Source organism: Stegastes partitus, unplaced genomic scaffold (genome assembly GCF_000690725.1).
Source record: "Stegastes partitus isolate 25-593 unplaced genomic scaffold, Stegastes_partitus-1.0.2 Scaffold367, whole genome shotgun sequence".
Taxonomy (NCBI): domain Eukaryota; kingdom Metazoa; phylum Chordata; class Actinopteri; family Pomacentridae; genus Stegastes; species Stegastes partitus.
Window position 1 is genome coordinate 414,753 of NW_007578098.1, and position 27,531 is coordinate 442,283.

General features: G+C 41.0%; 1 protein-coding gene across 1 annotated transcript; it reads left to right on the forward strand.

Moving 5' to 3' along the window:
• The first annotated feature begins 1,517 nt into the window (after window positions 1-1,517).
• Window positions 1,518-18,544, forward strand: vwc2 (von Willebrand factor C domain containing 2). Its single transcript, XM_008284639.1, has 3 exons — window positions 1,518-2,174; window positions 3,552-3,681; window positions 18,393-18,544. The coding sequence occupies exons 1-3, from the start codon at window positions 1,518-1,520 to the stop codon at window positions 18,542-18,544; spliced, it is 939 nt and encodes a 312-aa protein (XP_008282861.1).
• The last annotated feature ends 8,987 nt before the right edge of the window (window positions 18,545-27,531 follow it).

Below are 27,531 nucleotides of genomic sequence, written 5' to 3' on the forward strand. Positions count from 1 at the left end.
CTCCCTCTCTCTCAGCTGCAGCAGTGTTATCGGTATGCACCTCGTTCTGCTTCCTCTCAGTTCCACAGCAGCTCCAAGGATTCTGCCTCAAACATAGCAATTCAGCTAAAACACTACTCAAATACCGCTGGTGTGCCAGCAGTCAATTTCAGCCTTTTTCCTTCAGAATGGAGCAGAATTCATGAATATCAAAATGCATGACTTAAAACATATGGAGGGACTTTGGTTTTCTTACAGCCAGACGTGTGGCTGGTTATCCCTGCATTGTTTCTGCACTGTGTGTTACCACATACCTAATTGCTTACTGTTTACTTACTGCTTAGTTTCTCATCGCCTGCCATTTAAGGCCTCCTAATCACCCTGTTGGAAATGTGCTGTCTTCATTGACGTGGATAAATTAATCAATATGGGGAACTATTCTTAAACAAGCGCAGGCAGGACTTTACAGTTAATTGTCAAGTCAGTCGATACAGAGTAATCTCCCCCCCTCTTTTTTCAAAATAAGCTGTGAAAGCGAACGCGACTGCAGCCCACTAAACGGAGCTCAGCGATGACACCGAACATTTGGTGTGAGGGAAATGAATGGAAGTAGGCCACCGAACGCAGCAAAGCATCATAGCAGGCATTTGAATTTCAAGATGCCGCAGTAAATCAAGTTAAGCAGGAGACAAAAACAAAAACATTGACTACAGCTTTTTCTAAAATGTGCAGCCTCTGCAGTTGATCCTGGGATTTTACTTGACTCGAGCTGTCGTATATTGACTCCTGACACGGTGCTGAAAGCTGTGAGAAAGTGATGTGCTTTTACTTCTGATTAAAGTAACATAATGAAATATTTAGTGGGCTCCTTTCAGAGACAGTTTCGAGACACCTGCACTTCTTTGCGAAAGCTGAAGCAGATTTGTCTTTATTTTGAAATTGATACAGCTACTTCTTTCAGCTGTAGTAAATTCATCTTTCCAGACTGGCATTATGTTCTATTTTCAAATCAATTTCTTCTTTTGTACAGTTGGCTGTGATTCATTTAAAAAAAAAAAAAAAAAAAAAAAAAAAAAAGCAGACATTGATCTCGATTCTTTGCTCCGTAAGAGAAGCAGGAGCTTAGGAGTGTTAGAATCAGGTTGTTCTTTGGCCATTTTCCTCTTACTCAATCACTGCTGGGACCGATTGATGCAGGGAAGTGTTACAGTATGAAGCAGTATCGATTTCCCAACACGGCTCTGTGAATGCTCCCCATCCTGATGATCCAATTCACTGATCCTACAGGCTTGCATCACACTCAGCGGGATGTTTGGTTGGCATGATGAAGCAGTGCTCTGAAGTCAACCGAATTTCCTGCGCCGTTCTAGGGGCTAAATGAGACAAACACCACATCGGGGATAAAAAGTGACAAAATACCTGCTGAGCGCATAATGCCAGTTTAATTTTCTCTTTCCAGATGGACTGGCTCACACCTGAGATGTGAAGTGTGTTATGTGAGCCAAGGTGTTTTCCCACCTCGCTGGTGGTGGGGAGAGATGCTGCACTCCGTTGCCATGACAGCAGAAGTTCTCTTTGTTCTTGGGTTCCTGATGAGCAGTGCTCAGTGTAATCCTATTGCGAACGTACCAGTGAGCCGAGAACGCCTGGAAAGGGTGTTGACCCAAGCCAGGGAGGACAAACACCAGGACAAGCAGAACCCCGAGGAGCCTGTGGGATATGCCGCTCAGCAGCAGCAGCAGCCAGAGGAAATCAATGCTTTGGGCCCCAACAGGACTGCCGTGAGCCGCACCAGGCCGAACCTCACCTCCCAGGCACGAGGATCTAAAGGCGGGAAGTCCCAGGAGCTGTGGAGTGAACAGGACAGCCTGAACCAAATAGACGAGGGCCCTACCAGTGACGTCACCCTCTCCCTGGACGCCATCGACGAGTATGCCTACCCGGACTACAGGGGCAAAGGCTGCATGGATGAGAGCGGCTTTGTGTTTGCCATCGGCGAGGAGTTCACCCCGGGCCCTTCAACGTGCCCTTGCCTCTGCACAGACGAGGGCCCGATGTGCACCAAGCCAGAATGTCCCAAGGTTCACCCTCGCTGCATTAAAGTGGACACTAGCCAATGCTGCCCGCAGTGCAAGGAGAAAAAGAACTACTGCGAGTTTCGGGGCAAGATCTACGCCTCGCTAGAAGAATTTAAGGTGAGCCCCATTAAGTGCATTCACTCATTTCTGACATGCTCAAACTTGAAAGAAGTGCTGACAGAACATTCCTCGCCATCAATGGAGTTTATCACAGGCGCTACACAGAAACTAGTTACCTTGCCTTGCAGCATGGAAGCGAGCAGGCAGGCAGATTTATAATGGCAAAGGTCAGCACTTGTCTTTTTTCTCACACAACGCCAGAATATTACCGGAGGCTAGATTTAGCAATGCAGTTTCAGCAGAGTGTTTCCATATTCAGTTTGTTGAAACACATGATAGAGTTACAGTCATAGCAATGTTACAACTGCAGAGCGCTCTGCTGCATGTGGGTGTTTGAGAGCGAAGACACAGCGATGCACTTGCAAAATCTTTAATGTTTTATCTTCTGGCACTTCATTTAGCAGCGCCTAATGCTCCACTTTATGTTGGCGAGTCTCTCACCAGGTGGTTAAGGCTAATATGGGATTTCTTCCTCTAACTCACGGTGTTGCTGACAGCTCTTTGTCAAGTCTCTGCTTAAGGAAATCTACAGAAAGCTCCACTTCCGCAAGCAGCATACATCAGCCTTTGTGTGAGAGTGGAGGGGGGGCGCTTTGAAACTAAGCAACAGGCAGGTTTTTATGCTTGATTGCAACATTCTGGGGCATTGTGCTAAGTGCTACCTCGCTCCATTTTTCACAGTGGAGTGCCGTGCGGAGGCGCAAGCCAATGCAACGACATCAACGCGGGCAAAATTAACCTTTGCTCTCTTGTTAAGACTAAAGGTATACGACTTTATACGAGCGCCTGCTAAATGAAACCTTTCACGGTATTGTAGGCACTGGATGTAATTCCAGTCGTATGCTGCCAGTCCCAGCCTTTGTCCCACATTTGTTCTGTTCGAGGTACACAGGAACGCTCGGATAACCAAGTCATTTCCAACTCTGTTCACGCACCAAGAAAATTGGAAGCATCTTTCTTTTGTTTCCCGTTCCTATTGATTTCTCCATATCCTCTGATTGGATAGTGAAGTTCAATTTTCAACTCAGCCTTCTCTAAAACGAGCCACTCATTGGCAATGAAGCTGAGAAAGATGGGACTTCCCTATAGATGTAGCTTTGTGACACTGAATGCACACACTCTTAAACAGGCCAGACAGGCAGGAGTATTTTGTTTGTGCATTTGTCTGTTTGAGAGACAGAGATAGCGGGAGAAAGATAGAACAGTAGCAACAGAAAAAAAAGAGAGACTGAGACAAACACTGAGGCGCACAAAGAGCCAGAGACAAAGATAGCAAGAAATTAATTAAGAGGAGATGACTCTTTGCTGCCCGTGTGTATCTGTGACTGAGCTGTTTGCGGGGGTGTTAATTACTATTTCTTCTCTGCTATCCAGGTGTCTCCATGTGAGAAGTGCCGGTGTGAGCCAAGTGGGGAGGTGTTGTGCTCCGTGGCAGCTTGCCCGCAGACGGAGTGTGTGGACCCGGAGTACGAGCCGGATCAGTGTTGTCCCATCTGCAAGAGCGGTGAGTGGCGACGATTTCTCTCAACAAGGCTGCGGTGAACACTTGATCCCAGTACAACCAGTGTTACAGTGGCGGCCGCTCTGTAGCACCACTAGAACAGACTAGTGGCGAATGTTTTTTTGCTCAAGGGCACCTCGACAGGAGTAATGAGGGCAAGGTGGCACGACATTCATTTCGCTGACGCAAAGCACGCAGCATGCTGCACTGCAGTGTGTGCAGTATCTTGCCACATCAGATCAGATCTTTTCAGATGAAGTCACGCCAAAAATATAGCTAATGAGCTCTGAGCCGGGGCTTGTTTTTGTGTAAATCATTTGCTCTTGTGTCATTTTTCAGTCCTAATTTCACATAATAATGGCTCGGCTCATTTGATGAGTGCTGTAGCATATGTCCCATTTAAGGTACGTTTGCTTTTTGTGCTGCTGGGGGTTCTGGGGTTTCTGATCCCGTTGGTTTGAGAGCTCTGGCCTGTCGGAGACGAAGGAATTCTGCGGCTCAGAGTCGATTATCTGAAGTTCTTTCGGATGATTCCAGACAGCATGTCCTAGATTATGTCCCCTTGTTTTCTTGGTGTGACTCTAATGCAACGTGGCAATGTCAGCAACATTGCTTCCTTCAGCAAAAAGAATGATGACTTGCGATATGTATCTCTGACTTGGAATCTTAAAGTGGCGCAGGCTGTCTACTATAAACTAGAGCAAACAATCTGCATGAATCCATGTACTGCAAAAATGCTTTGTCTGTTTGAGCTGCTTACTAGATGACAATATCATTTTTGAGCACCACTGCCAACGAGATATCTGGATTTTGATGCTACTTGTCGAAACGTCTACGCGTTAAGTGATGGACACAAGAGATTCAGAAGAGAAACTACAGACTGTCTAGCTTTATCTTTAAAAGAGATGTGCAAAAATACGTCAAGATGATAATTTAACTAGATTAAGTACACAAAATGTCCACCGCATTCACGCTATGACTTCCATCTACGTACTTCATTATAATTACACCCAGAATATCCCATTAGGATAATTCATGTATCATTATAAACTCATAAAACAAATGTAATGAATGCTCACGACCAGTTATCAATCAGAGGTGGTCCCGCTCCAATTAAAAACCTGTCTTACAACCTTCAGAGATAACGAGTCGCAAAAATTCGTAGTCATGCAGGGTTACTCACGCTATTAATATTTGCCTGCTGTAATCTTGGGGAATACATGTTGGTCCTTTGTTCCCATTTTTTTTTTTACACACTTTTTTTTTTTTTTTTTGCTGTACACCCACTTTTTATATATGCACATATTGATCATGCTGAGATTGCTTTGTACAGGGTTTGGGCAGTGCTCCATATTTTCGCTGTGAAATGCCCAGTGGATTTGCTTGGTTGTATTTGTAGGCACGTCAGTCCAGGAGATAGATGTAGATGCAGTACAGTATGCGCAAAGATGTGGCAGACTGAAGACAGTGTGCATCTGTATTATTCAAAAGTCCCACAAAATCCATGGGCTCATTCAGCCGACAAGGATTTTCCGTTTTAAGATGGCATCAGTCCCTATTACCATAAGATTACCACACATTACCATTCAGTAAACGGAGCTCAGTATGTTAAAGACACCGAGTTACCTGACCACAACTAACACTGTCACACTCTGAGTTAGAAATACTTGGATTAGTGTAGTCCTTTGAGACTCTGTGGCTAATGGGTTACTACACTTCTTCAAATATTAACATAGAGAGTTCTCCTCAGCCTGCAAAAGCAGTTGTAAAGTTACCTCTGTGCTTCTGGAGGAGCTTTCTAAAAATGATGACTCCGATTACATCAAGCTAATCTCATCTTGGACGGGAAGATTTTATATTTCAAGAGAAAACTCGCACTTTAAACTGGGAGCAGTTTGAAATCTGTTGGGTTTCATGTAGACCGTATATAAAGATTGATGACCCCTCTTTGGGGTCACCCACAGGTTTTCTGAAAATTGGTTTTGAAGCTGATTGCGGTGGCTTCAACTGTTTCCATCTGAACAGTTCCTGACTCCCCCTAACTACCAGCTAATCCTAAAGTGAGCAATAAGGTGCAGAGTGGAGCTGAGGAGGAACATGCAAACATATCTGGGTCATGGACTGTCTTTAACCCTTAATAGAATTTAAATATTATTTTAAACTGTGCTGTGGTTCTGAATGAGAAAACTGGTTATCGAGATTAAAAACGTTGTTTGCACCAGGCTGTAGACATGTTTATTTCTGCCGTAAAGTTGGACATTTTACCACGGGGGTATATGGGGATTAAGTCCCTTTTGGAACCAGCCTCAAGTGGCCATTTGGAGAACTGCAGGCAAATATCTGTAAAATACTTTTAAAATATATTTTTGCTGATGTACAGTGCTTAACAAATTTATTAGACCAACTGCCTGATTTGTTGAGCACTGTATATACACATAGACCATCCAGCATCATGAAGTGCTTTAATTTGCACTCAGCTCTTGACGTTTTACCGTTTTGAACAAGAATGAGTAACTTCAAGCTGAATTCACCTCAAATCTGAGCCGCCTCACTGAGAAGTCAGAAACTAATCAAGCATAACATTCAACCGCTAAAACAAACATTTCTGTTCAGACACACAAGTAAATAACTATAATTTGACGTCTTAATGAAGAAATAATAATGTGGTTTACTATTTTTTCTTTTTTTTTTTTGGAAAACAGTAAATTTGAAAATTTGTGAATAGTAATAATTCAAATTATATTTCAGCATAAAAAACATTGTTTTGATTGGAAAGCTTCAACATACCGGTGTATTAACCATTGCAGAAACATAAAAAGATGTTTTGGTAATAACCAATGCTCTTAATTTACAGCAGCTGTGGCATAAACCTTACACTGGGTGGTGGTCTGATAAATGTATTAAGCACTGTATATTCAGATTTTAAAAAAATTACTGTGAAAGGTTGAATTCCCATTTGTAAAACTACAGTTTATTTGGAAATTATTTACAGCCTTTCTTTTTCTTCAGATGTAAATTTTTAACTTTATTATGATTTTACTAGTTATCTCCAATTAGACAAAACGGGGCAGATTACGGCTTAAAAAAATCTGATCTGTTCAAAATTACTGTAAAAACAGTTTTTTAAAAGGCACATTTTTTACAGTGTAAAATTAGGCTATTTCTGATGTATGATTCACTTTAATAAAGATACTTGCATGCATGCTGGTCTTGCCAGCACCACTGAAGCGTGGGGGTGAAATATAAACTTCAACTCAGAGCTCAGAGGAAAAAAAAGTGCTTTCTTGACGCCAACTTTTATTTATGTATTTTTCCTAATTATTGCTAATAATAGGAATAATGATAATGATAAATAAAAGCTAAACCAAGCACCTTGTAAATGTTCCATCTGTCAATTCTGAGCATGATAAAGTGAAAAAAAGTCAAAAGCCACAGTGTAGTTCACACACTGAGTAAAACTTACCTCAGTGGTTCCTCTTATGATTCAACCATTAGTCTGTCGTGACCTTCCAAACCAACCCTCAGTCACCTAACACTGTCTGTACAAAAATGAACTGGCCTTTTTTTTTTTGTGCAGAAACAAAAGCACCTGAAATAGCTTCTTCCACTTTGCAATTCAATGAAAAACACTGTTGAGTTGCATGATGGGGAGTGAGTGACTTTTTGCTGCAATTCTGTGTAATTTTGTCTTTCATAAAGTCCTTAAAATTTATGGAATTGAAGTAGTAAATTGCCAGAGTGTCCCCGCTAACCTGGTCGTATTATTTCCTTTGGCGTACACCTGTATGACACTTAGCTAAATTTAGAAGCCTGTTCCTTCGTCGTCATGCAGCCTCTGTCAGCTCGGTCTCACACTCTTTTAGCGTAATCTACGGGAGCACAGTGGTATTTATGAAGATGCAGAAATAGCCTTTGGCAGCATTTACGCCTCATCCGTGCAGCAGTCAGGCTACAGTGTTTTTAAAGCTGAAGCAGATGAGATTTTTAAGTATTTTTAGGATTGTGACAATCATTTTGACTCCGTTTTCACTTTTCCGTGCCTCCTGCTGGTGTTTTCACATATTCAGGATAGCTGTGAATATCGGAGCTCAAACTGTTAATTGGATTGAGAATCTTTGTACCAGTGTGTGTTTAACAACCTCTCGTTGGACAAGGAACGATTCTGGCTGTGATTTCGTGAACACGGCTGGCGAGGTTGTCACCGTGTAAACACGAGGTGTAAACACTCTCCGCAGCGTCTTTGTGAGTCTCTGCGTACCGCCGGTCACCTTCCACCTCCTGGGGAAAATGGAGGCCTTTGTCAGGGAATAATCAAAAGCATGTTTCCTTCGAGACTTAATTGCAACATGATTGCATTTGCATTTGCAGTTCATTTCACACAAGACTTGACACAATAAAGTAAACACAATAACATGTGAAGAAACTAACAGCACACGGGATACCTTATTAAATAATTGGAGGAAATACTAATTGGATGTAAACAGAAGTAAATGAGACATCAATCTAAATAACATCAATGATCTTCTCTCAGGTCGTATCAATATCAAAATGATTACACATCGGATTTCACTTTGTCTTTTATTCATGACGCTTCTTTGCCAGGTATTGCAGGCGCCGTGATTTAAATGATGAAGATCATTGATTGTCAACTCCCATCTCGCCACCGTTGATCACGCTGCACTCAATATGAGACAGCGCCGAAGTGGTAGCTCCGTGATGAAACACACTGATGATGTAAAATAAGGTTACTGGAGGTTGTCGGCGAGTTCCTCCTCTGGTTCTGTTGTTTGTCTCGTCTGCAGATGTTGTTTGAGGTGCAGGCAGATGTTAAGACCTCCCAGGATCTCCGCAGCATCCGAAGTGTCACATCAAAGCTCAGTTCATTAATGGCAAAGAATCACATACACATCCGGACGTATAACGCCACCAAAAAGGAAAGAAAAAAAAAAAAGGTATCACAGAGTTAAAGAGTGTGCACAGAAATGAATGAAAGAGGAGAGAAAATGGAACAAATGAGGCGAAACATTGAAACACTAGATCTGTAAAGAGAGAAGAAAAAAGCAGTTTTTCTATTCAACAAGTCATCTCTCCTGTCTTTTACCCTCATTTTCCAGCAAACAGCCCTTTTACTCTTTACCATTTTCCTCTCTATTGATATAAATCACAATGAAATATTTCAATGTTTGATAAGTTCATCAATTATGCACAGGCATTATCTTGGCCTTTTCAGGCATGCAAAATCAATGCTTATGGCAGAGCACCCTGCCTCAGATGTGTTATTCAGCCTGTATGCAAGGAGACACTTGGGGAAGAGCCAGGGGAGGAAGATGAAAGTAAGAGGTATCGCTAACATCCACCCCAGACAGTTGTTCATGAATATCAAAGAACAGCTGTGAATGGAGGCAGGTTCTCATCATTTTTTACTCATTATCTTAAAGCACTGGAACACATTGCAATTAAATGGTTTCATACCCTCTAAAGTTTGTGACTATCACTCGCTTGCTGCCATAAAGTTTAATTAAACAATATTGATTCATGTAAAGAACACCAAGTCAATATGAGTCAAAGAGAGAAAACATGTTCTCGACACCGGAGGTTTTTTATTTATTTTTTTTCCTGCTTGCCAATATTTTTGAAGTGCTGTTTTCCTTCTCCTTTGACATATAGGTAAAAGGCGTCGAAGTGCTCGTTGCCAAGTTTTGCCTCGGTGCATCTGCTTTTGAAGAATGCTTAGGCAAAACAAGAATCAATGCAGGAGAAGCCTCTCTCTCTCGTTGGCACCTCGGCCACGGCTCCCTCCCTCTTGTCCTTTGCTCTTGCAGGGTATCGCCTTGGCAACGCATGAGGAAACAAGTGTGGCTCTTCAAGACTCAGACATTAGGGTCAACACTAATCTGGGGGGGATGTGATAAACAGTCTGAACTGGAGCCAAAATCACTTCAAATAGAGCAGCACGAGACATGGTAGCCTGGTTGCCAAGAGGGATAGAGACTCATTTAAATTAAGAGAGGCATGATTCATAGAGGGCCTTTAAAGATGTGGCAGGTTTTTTTTTTTTTTAAAAAGGAACACATCAAAAAAAAAAACACATGAGTCAAAGGGAAATTGTTTATAGGGATGTAGAATGATGTGGCTCGCCCATTTAAAGCGCCTTTCATCTCATTCTGACAGCACAGATAAGGTATAATGTAGCAAACAGAGATACCCTCGGTCAATGAATGCAAAAATTATGCTTCTTTATTACTAAGCCCCCAACCCCTTAGTTACTGTTGCTATGCCTATCCAGCACTTCTCTTTTACACAGAAGTTCATTTTGACGTTGGATATAATTTTCCTCATTAACGTATTTTACTCCACTAAACCAGCTGGCGTTAGTTACTCGTAAGATCTGTTGTTTTTTTACCATCATGTGGAACGTCTGATCTGATGAGTTTGGCAAACCTTATTGAACAAACCTGTCTGCAGTTGCTCCAAGACAAACGATGAGCAGTAAGGAGCTACACACATTGTTCTAGCTTTACATGTTGTCCCCCCCTGCTCTAGCTATCCCAGATGACTTTCTAATTAACCCTCAGAACCCTAAAACCAGCTGGCGGGTTTGCAAGTCATGGTATCTTTAAAAAAAATCTCCAAAATTGCATCGTTTAATCAGATGGTTGAACAAATGATGTCTGAAATGCAGTCCCATCAGCTAAATGAACCAAATCTAAGCCTAAACCACTTTATTCTACATGTTTAAAAATGTGCAAAAACAACAAACCTGTTGCACCAAACAAACAAACTGAGAAGCCACTCGTGTGACAAAAATCAGGAGACTTTTCAGCTGAACTGCAGGTTGTGTTTACACAGAGCAGGTCAGAGACAAGTTGTAGAAACGATGTAGAGAGATTGAAGGGGGAAAATAAAACTTACTCGATCAATAAGATAAATGCAGCATGACTCAAAAACAGTGTACGGAAAAGCAAGCTGTCAGCAAGTTGTTGGAAGATACATTGAGCATGGTGAAAGAAAGTTATTGTGCAGAGTGGCGTGAAAAACAGCCAGCTCGTAGAAGTTGTATAAATGTGAGTAGTAAAACATCTATAGTACTAGTAAAACTCCTGTTTTGTCTTTTTAGTGATTTATGCCATTGTCACTTTGTTATATGACACAGAAGGCATTTTTGAGTTCTCTCTCCTTCTTGCCAGGGTCGTGCTGTTTCCATTCAGGTGAAGGACTTTATATTGAAGTGAAAAATGAGCCCACAGTGAGTGAAAGTGACAGGAGCACAGAAACCGCATGCAGAGGGTTAAAGCTTAAACCCCACATAATCATACATTTAATGACATATCCTCGTATTTGATCATAATACCAGATTGTCATTGTAGCTCGTTAGCAATACATGCTAGCAATTAAGGTTAAACAAACAAATCCACTGTTAATTGGTGCTGGAACATGTATAAACATGTATATTATTGAAACTGCACAATACACAAACTCACAGGACCTGCAACTTTTTTGTTAAGGTAAAAAAAACAACATTATGAATGAAGCATTGCGGTGCTACAGAGATGCCCCGACCTATAAAACGTGTCCTCCAGATGTGAGGAAACATGTTTGTTCACTACAGACCCCAACGACAATCACATCATCATTTTGTGTCAATGGAAAACTCCATTCCCACTAAAATCAGTACTTATGTTGCAATTGTATTGTCTTGCATACCATTCAGCCCTACTGTTAATCTGTTCATTGCACTTTTTGTCGGGCTATTCAACCTTTAATATTACCAGTCTTGCACTTGCATGCATGTTGCTTTAACGTGCAGAAAAATCCAAAGCTCAAACTATGATTTGGCAGTTATTGTTTGTAGGTAACAAAAAATTGCCAAAGGTTAATTAGCTGTCCAATTATTGCGTCCAATCTTGATTAACTTTAGCAAAAAACAAGCATAATGACAACGAGTAATAAAGTCAGTTTGTGGCGTGTGTTGCTTTGTGTTACATAATGTCTGTAATTCATGCGGTAATCAGGAATAATAACTAAAGTGTGCACTGATTTCAGCTTTCAGAGGGAAAGTAGGACACTTTGAATCGTCTCATAAATTCACAAAAGGTTATTTTTTTCCTTGTTCCTCCTTTTTGTTTAATCCTTTCATCACAGCACTACAATTTATTATCTAAAGGACATTATCCATTACTGGACTTCAGAGTTATGATTACAATAGAGAAAGGTCACAATAATGAAGGTAATTGTCACATTATGTCTTAACAATTACAGTACTGCTGGGTCACTGAGTCGCTCTGATCTGCTTGTTAGCTGTTATTTTCCAAATCTTTTTCAGAATAAAAGTCAGTGTGACTAAAAAAACAGTCTCATCACAGCTCTAATTTTCTCAGAGCAGATAAAGAGATGAACAAAGTTGAAGATCTTGCAGGTTGCGAGACCTTTACATGTACTGTGTTTTTTTTAGCTTTAAGTAAATGGAGGTCCTCCAGTAAACTCTGTCACCTGGACACTGCTGTGATGGCTGGCGTGGGTTTGTGGCTCCATCCCTGTGAAGGACATCGGTTATGACAGTCGCACTACTGTGCAGCTGGGTAATTCAGCCACAAAGATTATCAGCGGGTGCAGTAGCTGAACATAACATATGCAAACAAAAATTCACATAAGCTGGCACTTCCATAAAACTGCTCCTATCTGCAGCTTTAATGCAATGCAGTTCACATTTAAAAGTCGGCACCCGTCTCACACGACACCTCCCAACGAAATTATTCATATTGTTGCTAAATCATAGTCTCTCCTCGCAAAGTTCTCCCACTTCCTGTATTTACAAAGCAAGGTCATTTTTATTCTGCATTTATAATGCAAATGTACTAAAGAAATGCATTAAGATGAGTGATTTCTGCTTTTCTTCTCTTTCCATTACCTTATAATGCAGCTCTGCAGGTTTTTAACATTTCAGAATTAAGGGGTGTTATGATCGGGATGTGTCCTCGTTTCCCGGTCCATTATCTGGCGCCGCTACAGAGCCAAAAGCCACAGGTGCTAATGGCTATCTCTTTCACATGCTTCCCATGCCAACTTCTAACACGCTGCAGTGACAGTTTGGGTCCAACTGTTCACGCACATGCACAGTCCATTTGTCTCTGCCTCTTCGGGTGCTGTTGAAAAGCTCTTGTGAAGCCTGATGTGCCTATAAAAATCTTTTTCTGCCACAGCGCGCGCGAGAGAGGCAGAAAGACAGAGAGTGATGGAGAGACAGGGATATATTATATTAATGAAGCAACGGCAAAAAGGTGGGTGTGATATGAATGGCAGAATAATAGAGTGACAGCAATGAGTAAGCACAGTGGCGCCGAATCCATGCATTAATTAACACAAATGAGTGTCGTGCAACTGTGAATGACTGGATGACAGGCTGCGGTTTAATCCAGAAGGAAGTGCTTCTGATTTATGTTGTGAAGTGCGAGATTATTTTTTTTTTGCATTTTTCTCTCCAAGCATATCCTTGACATATGCGTCTTTTATTAGAGACGCAGTGTTCTAAATGCTGCTAATGATGATGAATCAGTAGCGACAGCAGTGTGGGCCACAAGATGAGTTGTTATTCAAATAGGGTGTGTGCGTGTTCATCTGAAGACTTATAAATGTGTTAGGGTTGACATTTTGACAGGCCTCGGCAAACTGTTCACATTGATTGATGTGCTAGCATGCACCTTCTGGGTGCCGCCGTCCAATGAAATGCGGCGGCTGCAGCTGAAAGACTCCCCATTTATCAGCATCTTAATTATAAAACAGAGTGGCTCAAGACCTTGTTAGTCTAAGGGAAGAAGCCATTGTTATGCTATACCTGATGTTGTGGAAGCAATTCCCGCAGTGTTTATATTTTGCCGTGCGGCTTGAGAGATAATGGATGATTTATGAGCACTTTTTTTTGCAGCCTCCGGTCGAGGACAGAGGCACATTCACCAGATGAAAACCTAGTGAAGGTAACGCTGTCGGCGATACAAGGAGGACGTTTATGTTTTGGTATCGTTTGGCTTGGCGAGGAGATTTCTCCGTGCAGTCGATGTTGGCAGATAGAAGAAGCACCAAAACAAGCCGGGCTCCAGTGGTAGTTTTCTACCACTTACAGGGCAACAACTACTACCCAACATCAAAATTTCCATTAGGGAGAGCCAATTTCCAGCAAACTAGTAAAAAAACTGTCCCTAGGGGTGCACTTCAAAACTGTATTAAAGCACTGCGTAACAGTGCTTAATTTGTTTTTTATGCACACTCTGAGCACTCCAACCTTGAAGTTACGTAAGGAGAGAAGCCGCCTTCAGCAAGACATATGCTTTACTTGTGGTGTAGCCGATCTAAGGAGTGTGGAACAAAATATAATTGAATATCTCTCGTGTGCACACCGGAGATTGAGTAAAATACCGAGTGTGAATAAGAAAATGCTGTCTGAATCCCAGGATAAGACAGTGGAGGAGATAATCGTGTGATTCAGGTCCTTAAGAATTCAGTGTAATCACTGCAATCCCAGGATGCATCTCTCTCTCTCTCCCTCTCCCCCCCGATAGGAGCCCGGTATTTCAGAATGAAAATGCTCCTCTGCATAAACCATGAGTGGTCACTCAGTGGTCTGAAGAGGACGGCGGTGATGGCCAATGGGAAATCTATTTTGAGCAGATACAAAGGCAGTTGATGATTCATGGCAGATTGGGAGGAGGGTGTGAGAAACTGTAGGAAATTCCACCTGTAAGAGGATCAGAGTGACAAATTCATTATGTAAAATGGGATCAGCACCGCTTTTCAGTCCAAATGAATTCCTCAGTCAGAAATGGACACGAGCGAGCGTGTTCACAAATCTTGACGCTTGTGTATGCATTACTTTTTGTGTGCCTCGTATATTCCCATAACCAGAACACTATTTTGGGAAACAATCAATGAAAGCCCAGATGTGAGAGCCCATTTTCCACTGAGAGAAATGAAATGAAGGGCAGCGCATTGGGTCTCTTGTGTTCGCTCTCTTCTTTCTCTGACTGCCTTCAAGTTCACTAAGATGTCATGAAACTATCTTAAAGGAACCAGATAAGACAACTAACGGCACTGAACTCCATATGGAAATGTGGTCATTGCAGCAGATATGGCATCTAAAAGTAGCAGTAAAACAGCTGAAGCTCTGTCCTACTTTCAAACTAGCATGTGTCCCATTGGCCTCCGTTCCACAATGTATTTTTGCATGGAGGGTTTTCTGTCATCAGTCTGTGTGGAAAGCTGAATATGTGGCGGGGTAATTCTGCTCACGGTGCTCATATATATGTGCTCATTTATCCAAATAATGTCTGCACCGGCTATGTAAATGTGAATACTTTACAGTATTTACCCACTTCAGCTCGAGGTCTGTTATTAAATCATCAGAATGACAAAATATTAATATAAAATGTGTACAATACGTTTTGTTTAAAGGATGGAGTTCTGAATATTTACCAGCGAGTAGCTGAGAATAGGACTGGCAGCATACATCAGCTTTGTAGAATCACCAGTAAAGGACACTATTGTGAAACCAAGGCCACTACTTCATCCTGAATGGGACACTGTGTGTTGTGTATTTGCAATAGCCAAGGTTAAATGTGTTGAGCATGCACATTTGACACACTTAAAATGCAGAGATCCGTCTAACTAGCATGTAGGCTAATTGGAGGATCTTTGGTTAAGTTGCCAACTGAGATATGGAAATTTTCAACTGCACAAGTCAGCAGATAATTATTTGAACATTAGCTCGTGTCCTCAGTTTGCACCTTTAATGAGCCAAAAAAACTCTTTATCAGTAATATCACATACACAACAATCATCAGTGATGCCATTAGCTTACACCAGACACAACAGAAGTGCAAAACTGTGAGTATATGTTTTTTTTTTCTGTATGAACTCATTTATCAGAGATGTAAAAATGTTACTAATGAGCTGCCATCAAACATTTTAAGTGTCAGTATCTTGGTGCTGGTGCAGGTCATGAGAGCACAAATGTAAAGTGTTCCCAAGACCTTAATGAATGTAAAATAATAATGTTAAGGTCAATACATTCAGAGGCTACTTAACTTGATATTTAATGTAACGGACCAGGCTTATAGAAGAAGTGGCAATAGAAAGATTTTCTTTTACCAGAACGGCGTAATACACGGACAAGGCTGTGAACATGGGGAATTTCAAACCGATTTGATTCCTCAAGCAACACAAAGGAGTCACTAAAGCAGCTAGCTATGGGGTCGCAGAGGTCTGGACCTTGGTCCCTTTCAGGCTGACTCTTTGCATTGTATGTGGGTGTACATGAACACGTTTTTATGTGAACGGAAGTGTTTATACCTTTGTTATATGTCTCCCTGCTGACACTTCTGTTAGGCTAAGGATGGATCATAGCCTAAGCAAAGCAGTCAACAGAGCTGTGCGAATCCTTCATTGATCGCACCGATCAGCCAAATAAAAACATTTCAACCAATTTGAACTTATTCCTCAGAAATATGCAATTGTATTTTTGTCACATCTTACAACCCTGCAGCAGTAAGCAGGAATTTAACTAGTTAGTGTCCTCTCTGCCTGAAAACCAATTAAGGTCCCTCTAAGGATGCCATATGCAAGATTTTAAATTTAAATTGTATTTGTTTATTTAACTTTTATTTATCCAGGTAGGTCAATGGAGATCCAGTTCTCATTTACAATGACGACCTACAAATATAGCAGTAATATAGTGGCAAGCATCTGCTATGCAATGGTTTATTGAAGTAATGGTGTCCTTAACACAGAATGTAGTCGCACCTGCTCTGTGTGCTGTAATATGAGTTTGCATGTTAGTGAATCCCTCCCTTTGAAACTGTTGGTCATCACTGCGTTTAGCCTGAGAGTGACTTTCCACACCACACAGAAAAGCGAAAGTGCAGATGAGTGTACAGCTGGTGTCCTAAAAACCAAAGAATTTCAAAGCTAAATATGTTTTAATGCTATTTACCGATTGAACTGCACTCGTTCCATTCTAGCCTCGTGTGAGAGTCTCTGCTGCTGTCGTGCAACACCTTGTTAGTCATTCAGTGTATTTTACGGTGCTAGCATGGGCGAAAGGTTGTCTCTGGATTATTTCTTGTTGTTTCTCATGTATGCAACCTTTCTGGCTGCAAATGAAACGTGAGGACAAAGCGGTCACCGTCTTTTCTGATCCGTTGATGTCCATCGCAGAAATATCTTTGCCTACAAGAAGGGACTTGTCTAAAAGTTTCACTGAACTGGTCTTACGCATGGTTTCTTCATAGCTACGTGTACATATGGGAGTCAGTCGGAAGTCTGTTCATTCCTACTGGGAGATCTGTGATCCCCAAAGTGTTTGCAAAACACCTCCTTCTGTGTTTTTTTTTCCAGTCTTAAATCTGTCTCAGGTCAGGTGAAAACTCTGCAGTGGATTTTGATCACTACAAATGAAATTTGCGATATTTCGCAAAGCTGGCTCCACACCTGGAAAGCCAACTTCCTCACTTACTTCTCATCACGCATTATCGGTCCTGTTATTGTTATGGTAATGATCCATGCACATTTTCCATTATAGTAAATGATAAGAAAAGGTTAAACTTATCATCTCTTCTATGGGCGTGATAAAGTTTGTATCAGTCCATAAAGGATTGCATTTCTTTGCACTGAACAGTTTGTATAATATTAGACATTATGGACACAAAACTAACTGAGGCATTTAAAGTCCGTTAGTGGTAAGAAATAGGAGCTGTCTGGCTACATTTTGGATTCACAATGGCCTCTAAGCAGATGTCATATGCTCTCAACTAGGTTTTATTCCACTGGATCAGTTGATTTCAATGGAATATTGTCAGTGTTGAAGATGACAACGTCTGTGCACAGTAAGGGACATCCAAACAGTTAAGATGGAAATACGAACAATGTTTTTTTGATTGTATAAAACAAGAATATAATATTAAAAACAACTATTTTTTGTTGCCCCACTTAATGTAACTTTTAATGCAGCTCTTTATGGTATGTGAATCAGACATGCACGCCTGAGACAAAAACAATGCTTATGATGTTAATGAACAGGCGTTCAGATCATGTTGCAATTACTTACTTTATATCATTTTATGTAAGTTACATGCATTAAAACATTTATCAGAATGCATGAAACTGTGCAACTGCAGCGCATGTTTTCCTATTTAAAATGTCTGTCCAAATTTTGCTCTGACTACGACCCTGAAAGGAATGTGACTAAACTGTGTATTCAGTTCTTAAATGACATTTTTTACACATTGAACAGTGTCCTTGGTCAGTCTAGAGCAGAGAGCACAGACGAGTGCAACCTCAATAGCACTTTTTTTTCTCTTCTCTAAACTGACTCCAACACCTATATGAGAAGGACTTTCTTTCTTGTCTCTGTATCTAGTCATAATGCAGAGGTCTTTGCAACTAAAACATCACCTGACCATTATCTGAAGTCCCTGTTAATTTACTTTGACCAGATTAGAACATCAGAACATCCCACGGCACATTAAAAACCAAAGGAGCGAAGCACCTCATGCGTGTTCAGTATTCTGAAGTAGAGTCTGACCTCAGTAATATAACACGGTGCCGAGATCACAAAAGAAATGTATCGAGAGCACATAAGGTCAAGCTGTAATTCCATTTTGAAACATAATATGAGGCCTACTTTCGGTTTCGTGCTAGTTTCCCTGTTTTTCTTGTATCACCTCCAGGGCCAAATTGCTACGCGGACACAGCGGTGATACCGGCCGGCCGAGAAGTGAAGATTGATGAGTGTACAATCTGCTACTGCACATATGAGGAGGGCACGTGGCAGATTGAGCGTCAAGCCACCTGCAGCAAGAACGAGTGCCAGCGGAGCTAGAGACTGGCGCAGCGAGGGGGGACTTTGGCACCTTTCACCCAGCAAACTGGACATCAGGGTCGGACAGCAGCCCCCGAGCATTTCAACATTTATACTGTAGTCACTCCTGTATTACTGAAAAATGCTTTTATGAAAGTTTATAATCCACACACAGAATATCTATTTATCTATGTATTAAATTATTTATGAATATATACAAAATATAGGGGTCATTAATGCTGAACTAGTGAAAAAAATATTTTTTATAGCCTCTGTATTTTAATAAGCAATGTATTGGACCAGAGGTCAATAAAACAACAGAATGTATAGAACACACACAGCTGTCTTTGGAGGTGAAAACCTCAACGTTTCGACACGTGGTGTCTTTTGACAAAATCCCGACACCCGTCCTTCTACCACCAAAGTGCAGACTAGACAATGTGCGATCCGTTTCAGAACAATGGCTGAAGATTTGCTGTGTACGACGATCAAGTGAAGAGTTAAAAGCATCGGCGAGAAAACAAGCGGGAATTCAAGAGGACTTGACTGTTTCCTGATTTCTTTTATCTTTTTTGGATGTTCAAATGTGCTTTGATTTGGAAGTGCTTTTTTGTATTTCTCTTGGTACCGTGTGTTCATGTTTCAAATAAATGCCAATCTGTGCTCTGTAAATGCTCAAATGGTACCTTTTTTAGCTGTAGGTCTTCATGTTGATGGTAATTCGTATTTACAGGCTTACAAATAAATAAAAAATATACACAATTGACTTGATAGCTGAGTGGTTAGGGCAGATCCCATATGGGGACATGTGCCCTGAGCGGCGGATCACCGGTTTGATTTCCGGCCGGCCGCAACATTCAGTGCACGTCAGTCCTCCGCTTGGAATGCTCGGGTCGACCAAAAATTCTGTCTTTGGAATAAATGATTTGGCATTTCATCCATCAGAGGTAACCTTTGAATGTGACAAACTTGAACAAATCCACTCTTTAGATGTAAACATTTTCCTGTTTTGAAGTCCTTGGATGATATCAGTTTGTGTGAAAGCTCCAGGTAAATATTTAATAGGTTGTCAAGAGAATATTAAGTTACTTAGTGATGCGGTTTCATTTCCAGTAGCATCACAAAATAAACAAGAGAGGTTAGAAGGGAGAACACACAGGATCTCCAGAGCTGGATTTGGATTTCCAACTCCATTAAACAAAGGCCAGACTGGACAATACAATGTCATTGATTCCAATTTGCTTCCCAAACTTAGAAACTGAAAGGTCACCTGACTTGCTGCATATTTTTTTCTTGTCTTCATTTTCAGTTGGAGGAGGAGGAGGCGTAATGAATGCAGTGCCATGGGGCCCATCGACCAGCAGATCAAAATGATGATTAATAATTTAAGTGCAGGTTATGAACACTGAGAGGCAGGCTGTGATAAACGGATGCAGATGTTGTGTTTCTGCTTTCTCCTGTTATCTTTTGCATTAGCAGCGCGACGCTCTCTGTGTCACCCTTCACAGTGTCCTGGCCATGCTGCAAAACTCTTTGATCAAGAGGTTGCCAGACAACGACGGTGCATCTCCAGCAGTGAGACGTGCCTGTCAGACAGTCGGCAGGATCGAGGTAAATAAGCCTAAATGCATGTACATGCTACATGACAGGCTTCTCCCAGAACAGCAGGGGAGCTGTGGCACGGATCTATTAAGGTTTTTGTGGCTGGTCTTTGCTCCTCTGATTCTATGACTGTAAGGATCCTCTCACAGCAAACTCATTCATTCAGGGAAAGAAGGGCTTGTGCTCATGCATACAAGTGGTAAATGATGGTGAGATTTTCCTTTCCTCCCCATTAATCCTCACACAGATACACTTTTCTCTCCATTTAGAGGAATTCATGCTGCTATGTCATCTCTATATTCTTTCATCTTACAAGATAATGCTCCCTTATGTCTAATTTCCCAAGCAGCTTACCTGCTGTGTGCTATCCAGTGAAGTAATGACTCTGACCGCGGGGCTCTCTGTCACCCCTCTCTGCTCTGCCCAGGTCATTAACAATCACAATTGGCTTTACATCAGTTCATATTCCGGCAGTTATTCAAGATCGGATCTGTGTGTGATTGGAGAGAAGAAAGCTGTGATTAAGGCTGGCTATAAAGTCAAACTCATCAGAAACGCGGCTGGGTCTTTTACTTTGAAATACAAGTCCCAGAGAAGCTGCGCATCTAAACTCCTTCAAAGATAGGCCATTAATTGGACACATCTGTTGGAGAAGCCCATAAGAGATTAGCCCGGTCTCCCCAATGCTGTAACTATGTAATTAGGCTTCTGCCCTGTTCTGGACAATGCGCACTGCTGCAGAGAGATGAAATGTGTTCATATTACAGTAGGTGATGAAATTCATTATTCATTTATAGCAATCGGCCAGCTTGTCGTTTGAAATTAAAGCGTCGTGCGTTCTGAACGGCCCCAAAACTGTGGTCAACAAAAGAGAGCTGGTGTGCCGCTTCTCAATGTGACTCAGTAAAGTACACAAATATAGGCACATAATCAAATGTCCCCCAGAGTTATTGGCTCTTCATAAGGGATTGTGAAATATGGTGTAACCTAAATGACAAATGACACAAGCGTTGAGCCGCAGCATATTCTGCGCCTTCGCTGTTTTATCATTTTTAATGCTTGTTGGGAAAAAAGGGCCTCGGGTGAATAACGTCCGTTGCATGAAATCGCTGACAGAGGTTCTCTTCATGTTGAATGTTTGTTTTAACCTTGTTAACATGTACGTATGTTGGTATTTATATGCTGGAAGACTTATCATGAATAAACCAAACAGGCAACACCATGGCTGAGTATTTCAAGAGTTCATTTGCAAAAACATAAAACTCCATTTTTGCAGATTTTCAGAAAACATTTTTTTTTGTTGTTTGTTTGAGATAACATCAATCAAACTGAAGCTGAGTGGATTTGACTCAGTAGAAATGACAAAAATAGAGATAACTTAAGTGTGATTGATATTGTCTCAGGTAGATGAAGGGGAAGTGTTTTTTTTTTTTGAAGGTTTGTGCAGATGGAGTTATCTGTTTTCGCAAATGAGCTCTTCATTTCCAACTTGAAATTGCAGTGTACTGATGACAGAAACATGAATTTAGACTTCCAGGGTTTCAGATGTCACAAACTAAAGGAGCAATTCTGCAAATTGTCAGGGTGGGCCTTTCTGTAGCATTCTTCTTTTTCCAGAATCAGTTTCTGGTTTGAACATGTGCGGCTTGTGCAGTGTAGAGTAGTTCTACAGTGTTTGAGCAGAATTGTAAGGGAGCTGGTGTGCTCAAGCTGCAGCGAGTGACAAAGACGTAGATGGAGAAAGAGGTGAGGACCTCACAGAGCTGCACATTCTAAAGGTAACCATGGTGTAGAGTTACATCTAAGCCATTTCAAGGCATCGATGGATTTTTTTTCACAGAAACAAAACAGAAAAATATAAGTGACATTGTTTTTTTACTCTGTCCATTTTCTTGAACATTAGGGAACAAGTGTTTGTTTCTTTAACACATGGCATCTCTACGACATAATGGGTGTCATGAAATAACCAAGAACACATTGTATTGGAGATGATAATGGGCAGATGGAGAGTGGGAGCACGCAGCAGAAATGACAAGACTGTAAGGAATCACACATATGTGACACTCAGAGATAATGAGGTTGTCGATGCCGCTTGTGGAATGTGCTTCCAATCTTCCTGAAGGGACCGGCCAAGTTAGCAGACATTGTAGAGGACAGGATCACGTGCGGATCGCGACCCTTACTGGAATGTCAACATTCAATATTCCAGGATCTCTCTTCTTTCTCTTGTCTTCTGTGACACCGTGTCATTTGAATAAAGCTGCATTTTAAGGTGCATTTTTATAGGCAGCGGTAAGAGCACCGGTTTTTGTCTGATCGTTGTCCTTTAAAGCCACGTCTCATTAGGCTGCGGATTAACTCAGTGATAGAGAATCTGTTCTCTGCCGAACAGCTCAAACATCTTTTATGCACAATTGGCTAAATGTAACCCCTTTCTCACCAACAACGAAAGAACTTTTGACTCTCTAAGTCAAAAGAGAAGACCATTACCATGCTGCGTTTATATTTGTGCGCGGTGTATCTAATGATGATACACACAGATGTGTTTTTAGGGATTTAATCAATCCCCAGAGAGGCACTTTAAAAGTTTCCTCTATTTCTCGAGCCATTTGTTGTTGATACTGTTGCTCCTGCTGCTCAGAGGATGAGTCCCCTGACTTGACCTATGAATAAAAATATAATTTTATTTCAGTATTGCGGATGGCATTTTAACTAGCATGAATATACAGACCGTTAAAGGGAGTGGATTTATATATTGCTTTTTTTTGCTTTAGTGGATGAAGCACTTTACAGTTTTTTCCATTTGCACACACCCTCACGACAACAGTAACAGAGCTGTAACGGACCATCAGAGGCCACTTGGGGTACAGTGTCTTGCCCAAGGTCGATCTCATGTGGGCAGGAGATCAAACTCCCAACCTTGTGAGTAGAAGACAATCTGCTCCTCCAACCTGTGAAAGCCGAGACTGAAAATACTTGTACGCTAGGTGACGTGACAGCGACAACCCACTTGATGAACTCTTGCTATACTGGTGACTTTGATTATTTTTTTTCCTTTTATTATGATAATGGATTAACTTATTTCTCTCAGTCAGATTAGCAAACACATTTTCCATTTCCACACAAAAGTCAAATTTCACACTGAGCTGATTAAAAAATTGGGGCAAGCCTCCAACGGAAAAAAAAGAAAAGAAAAAAAAACTCTTTAAAATACAAGAACACCGCCCTGGATGGGAATCAAATTACAGAAGGAGCAGCGAGTTCACCAAAAAATAGCAGGGTACCACAGTAATTAGCACCAGGGAGGTGAAAAATTACCCACGTGTGCTCAAACGGAGTTCTAACCACTGATTAGCAGGTATGGGGCTTTTGTCTTGTTTAACAAATCTCTGGCGTCACACTGTGAGATGTTTTTTTCCCCCCTTCAAAATCTTTACACAAGGTTTTATGGCAGTGTTTTGTTCTCTTTGTCTGCCTGATATTACAAATCACACAAATAAAAGGGTGAATAATTCCTTTTATGGTAGCATACTGCCCTTGATTTTGAGGGCAGTAAGTGACAATGGAGGCACAGATTTACATATTTTGTCAAGTGATCAATCAGATGTATTAAAAGCAGGATTGGAGCATTAATATGACAAACTATAGGGTGCATGAACTGAAAAAGAGGTAAATAGAAATGTTGCAATGACAAGCTTGTTTTGACCCATATATCTGAAAATTGAAGAACATATGTTGAGTCAAATTTTAAAAAAGGACTAAGACGACTAATAACTTATCTAGTAAGTGTTTTTTCTTTTTCTACAGCTGATGTGTTTTTATCAATACACAGCAGTTTGGATTTCTGACACACTCCTCCCTTTTGGTATTTTGATTAGACAATCATTTATTGAAAACCATGTAATTACTTCGTTACACACAATTACTTAGATGAATATTTCTAAGTTCTCCACAAGCTGGTTGAGAATCTCTTCACAAAGTCTCACTGAATAAGATTTTCAGTCGATCCTTTGAACTGACAAAAGACACTTTATAGTACTTATATTACTTCTAAGTAGAACAGCGGGCCGTTGCTCTGATGTAAGATCAAAATCCAGCAGTTTGGATATTCAAAATACAGATCCCACAGTAGAAACTAGAACCAAAAAAGTCCTTTCATTACTGAGGTTCAAATCTTTAGTTTTTTTTCTCTGTACTTTGTATGCCCAGCTTTATCTTTAATGACTGAATCAATCCTCCTCAGCGTGGACGGAAGCATTGTTGCACACATTTCTGCAAAAAATGTTCACAGATGATTTCTTCGGCTGCTCGTTGCTGGAGGGGTTGTGTTGCTCTACCTTTTCTTTATAAAATATTCCAGAGATGTTCTGCTGGATTCAAGTCAGGTGACACTCGTTCAGGTCAGAGTTTTCACCTTTTTCTTCTTTACAATCTCTTGTGTGATGCTGGCAGTGTGTGCTTTGGATGGTTATCATGCTGGAATAGTTCTCTTCAGCCAAGATTCTGCAGACTTGTCAGCCAATATTTGTGGTACATCCACATGCTTTCATGATGCCATCTGTAAGGATATAAATGTCACCTCATCAACACCTTTTGCTCTCACACAGCCCCACATCATCACTCTCCCACCTCTGTGCTTCAATGTCAGGACTATACATTTACTGTGGCAGCGCTGGTCAAACATGCTGGACCTGAATCCAATACATTTATTTCGGTCTCATCTGAGCACAGAATGTGCCCCAGACATTCATCATTCTTCTTTTCACATCTTTTTTTTTGAAATTTTAATCTGTCAGTTTTGTAAGACAGAGCAAGCAAGGTTTTTTTTCCCTCCATGGACGGTCCATAGAGGTTAATGTTACGAGCTGTCCTTCACATCGTCTGAGCTAACACAGAAATTCCTGATTTCCGTTGATAACCTCTGTGCCAAGTCTGAAACACTTGCTAATTTTTCAGAGTTAGATTGTACATTTAATGCTCGTCAACTATGTCGTCATCTTAGGAGAACGACAATTGCAGCTCTGATTAACGTCACTATGGCTCGTTCTATACCACCTGATTACTGCTGTAATTGTGTTAGGTCCAAAACTGAGGAAGTTCTGCTGTTCACAGCTCATTTTCTAACCATGTTCATACAATTAAACTAATTGGAAATCACGGGTACTTGAGTTTTGCTTCAGCGAGCACAGGTTTATCTAACTTGTGTGCCAGTGGTTGCAGGTGTCTTCACTTTTGTTGCACTACTTTGGAGCCTGTATTTGCTCTGTCTTTCTAAAGTATTTGTTTCTTATTTGTATCGTTCATGATCGTAAATAATCAACTTGTCAATTTAGAAATAATGTATTCACACAAATCATTTGATATTGAAATGATATTGCACAGGGTCGTAGGCTGCTCGCTTCCTCTGCACACTGTATGTTTTGTTGCAATGCAAAATATAATAATGGGAACGGTTTCATCAGTATGTCAAAGTATAATACGAATGTTTTTAGAGGCTTGTTCCTCTTTAAAGTTCAGAATAAAGAACCGTTTCAATGCCAAATTCAATCTAAAGTTTTGAAAGCACAGGTTTACTTCTCTTACGCGAGCATAAGCCCGAGTCAGCGGCCCTATCTGTCTGCAATCTTATCCAATGCATTAAACGCTCTAGGAGACAATAATTTGACAGAGGTGAAAATGTTCCACGAGCCCATAAGACAGGAAAATAAGCAAATGTTCAGAGTGCAGGTTACCTGCCTGCATCTATACCAGGCACTGTTGTGAGCTCTGATAAATAATATCTGCACAAAGCGACTCATTCAGTCTGGATATCTGGTGTAACACTCCTGCATGGAGATTCACTTTCCCATAATGCTGTAATGATCAACCTTCGTGGACTCCTTTCTTATTAGAAGTGAATAATTATGTAGGATTGTGTTTTTTTGTGCACATTTATCTTGAAAGAGTAACGGCTAGATGACAGCTGAAGGTTATGAATATTTAATGTCATATTTGGAGCATTTATTTCAATTTCAGAGGGAGCACTGAGCTTTTAACCAGAATCACTTTAAATAAAAGAAGGCTTGTTATCTGTAAGTGCATTTAGGCTTTCTGCTTAATACGCCACTGTTATCAACAGCGCGGTTCATTAGTAGATTTTCGATTCTTCTTTCAGAGACCCGAGCCCTTTGAATTTCTGCTGTGAGAATACTGAGTAAATTCTAGTCCTCTGTTTCTGTGATGGCGAATTTATTCCTCTGTATTCCACCGTTCTGAACATTAATTTCACTGGACAGCTGCTAAATGCTGGTAAAATGCTTTGAGGATTCTATTTGCACCCTCTGAAATGATTTCTAAGCACATCACCTCAAATCCATTAAATCCAGCTTTGGATCTCTTAAAACTTCTGCGAGTCATCCTTGGAGCCACATGTAACATTCCCATGTGATTACGACGCCTCTTGATCAATCTGAGTGAATCACTTCATGATTGAGCGCCTGAGTCCCCAGAGTCTATATGCCTGAAATTGTCCTTTATAGATTTGGTATTATATCTCCAGCTCTCCTCCTCTGCCATTAGCTAGATATTCACATTTTCAATTTCACCTCTCTGCCTTGTCTTGCCTCCAGATGAGGATGATACTCACCATTGCAGCGGCGAATTGTCGTGCTATTCATACCACACACCTCGCTCTGTGACAGATGTGCTTCGATTAACTCTGACCAGGTCTTATGAAGGCATTATACGGGAAGCAAACACCTGACCGGGCTTTGTTTTAGAGTTAAGAAGTAATCTAAATGTGGGAGCAAGCAAATCTTCTATTTTCTCTAAATGACACGAGTTGGACAGGTGACTGCAGGTTCAATCTGGCCCGATCCATCACAGGCTGTTACAGAGCAGGTAGGTGAGTGATAAGGCTTTAAAGCGTCTTGGAGGACGCGGCTTCAGCATTTCATCCACAACAGGCAGCCTACGTCAATGTGACCTGCTTGCTGAACACTTTTGAAAGAAGGGGGGGGTTCAATTCAGCAAAGCACTGCGGAGCCACGCACATCTGCATAAGTTGCTGTCAGGCTGCAGATAGCATTGTGGATTGTTAGATTATCATAAAGGAAGCAGCTTTTGTCTCGGCCCCGTGGAATACTAAGTGTTTGTATTTGCAACACAACATTCATCCTGGTCTGTTCTTCTTTTTTTTATTTTCTTTGGCCCTTGTATGGTAATTCATCATCCAGGTCTTGATACATACTTCGAGGGTGCCCAGTGAATGTATTAGCCCCCTGGCTCGCATGCTGCGCTTCATTCCCTTGGGATGTTTTGTATATTAAAACTATAAGGACGTCAGACCTCAATGCAAACAACCATGAGAATTTGTGTTTTGCTTTTTTTTGCCTCTCCCAAGAAACATAAAAAAAAAACCTCTACCT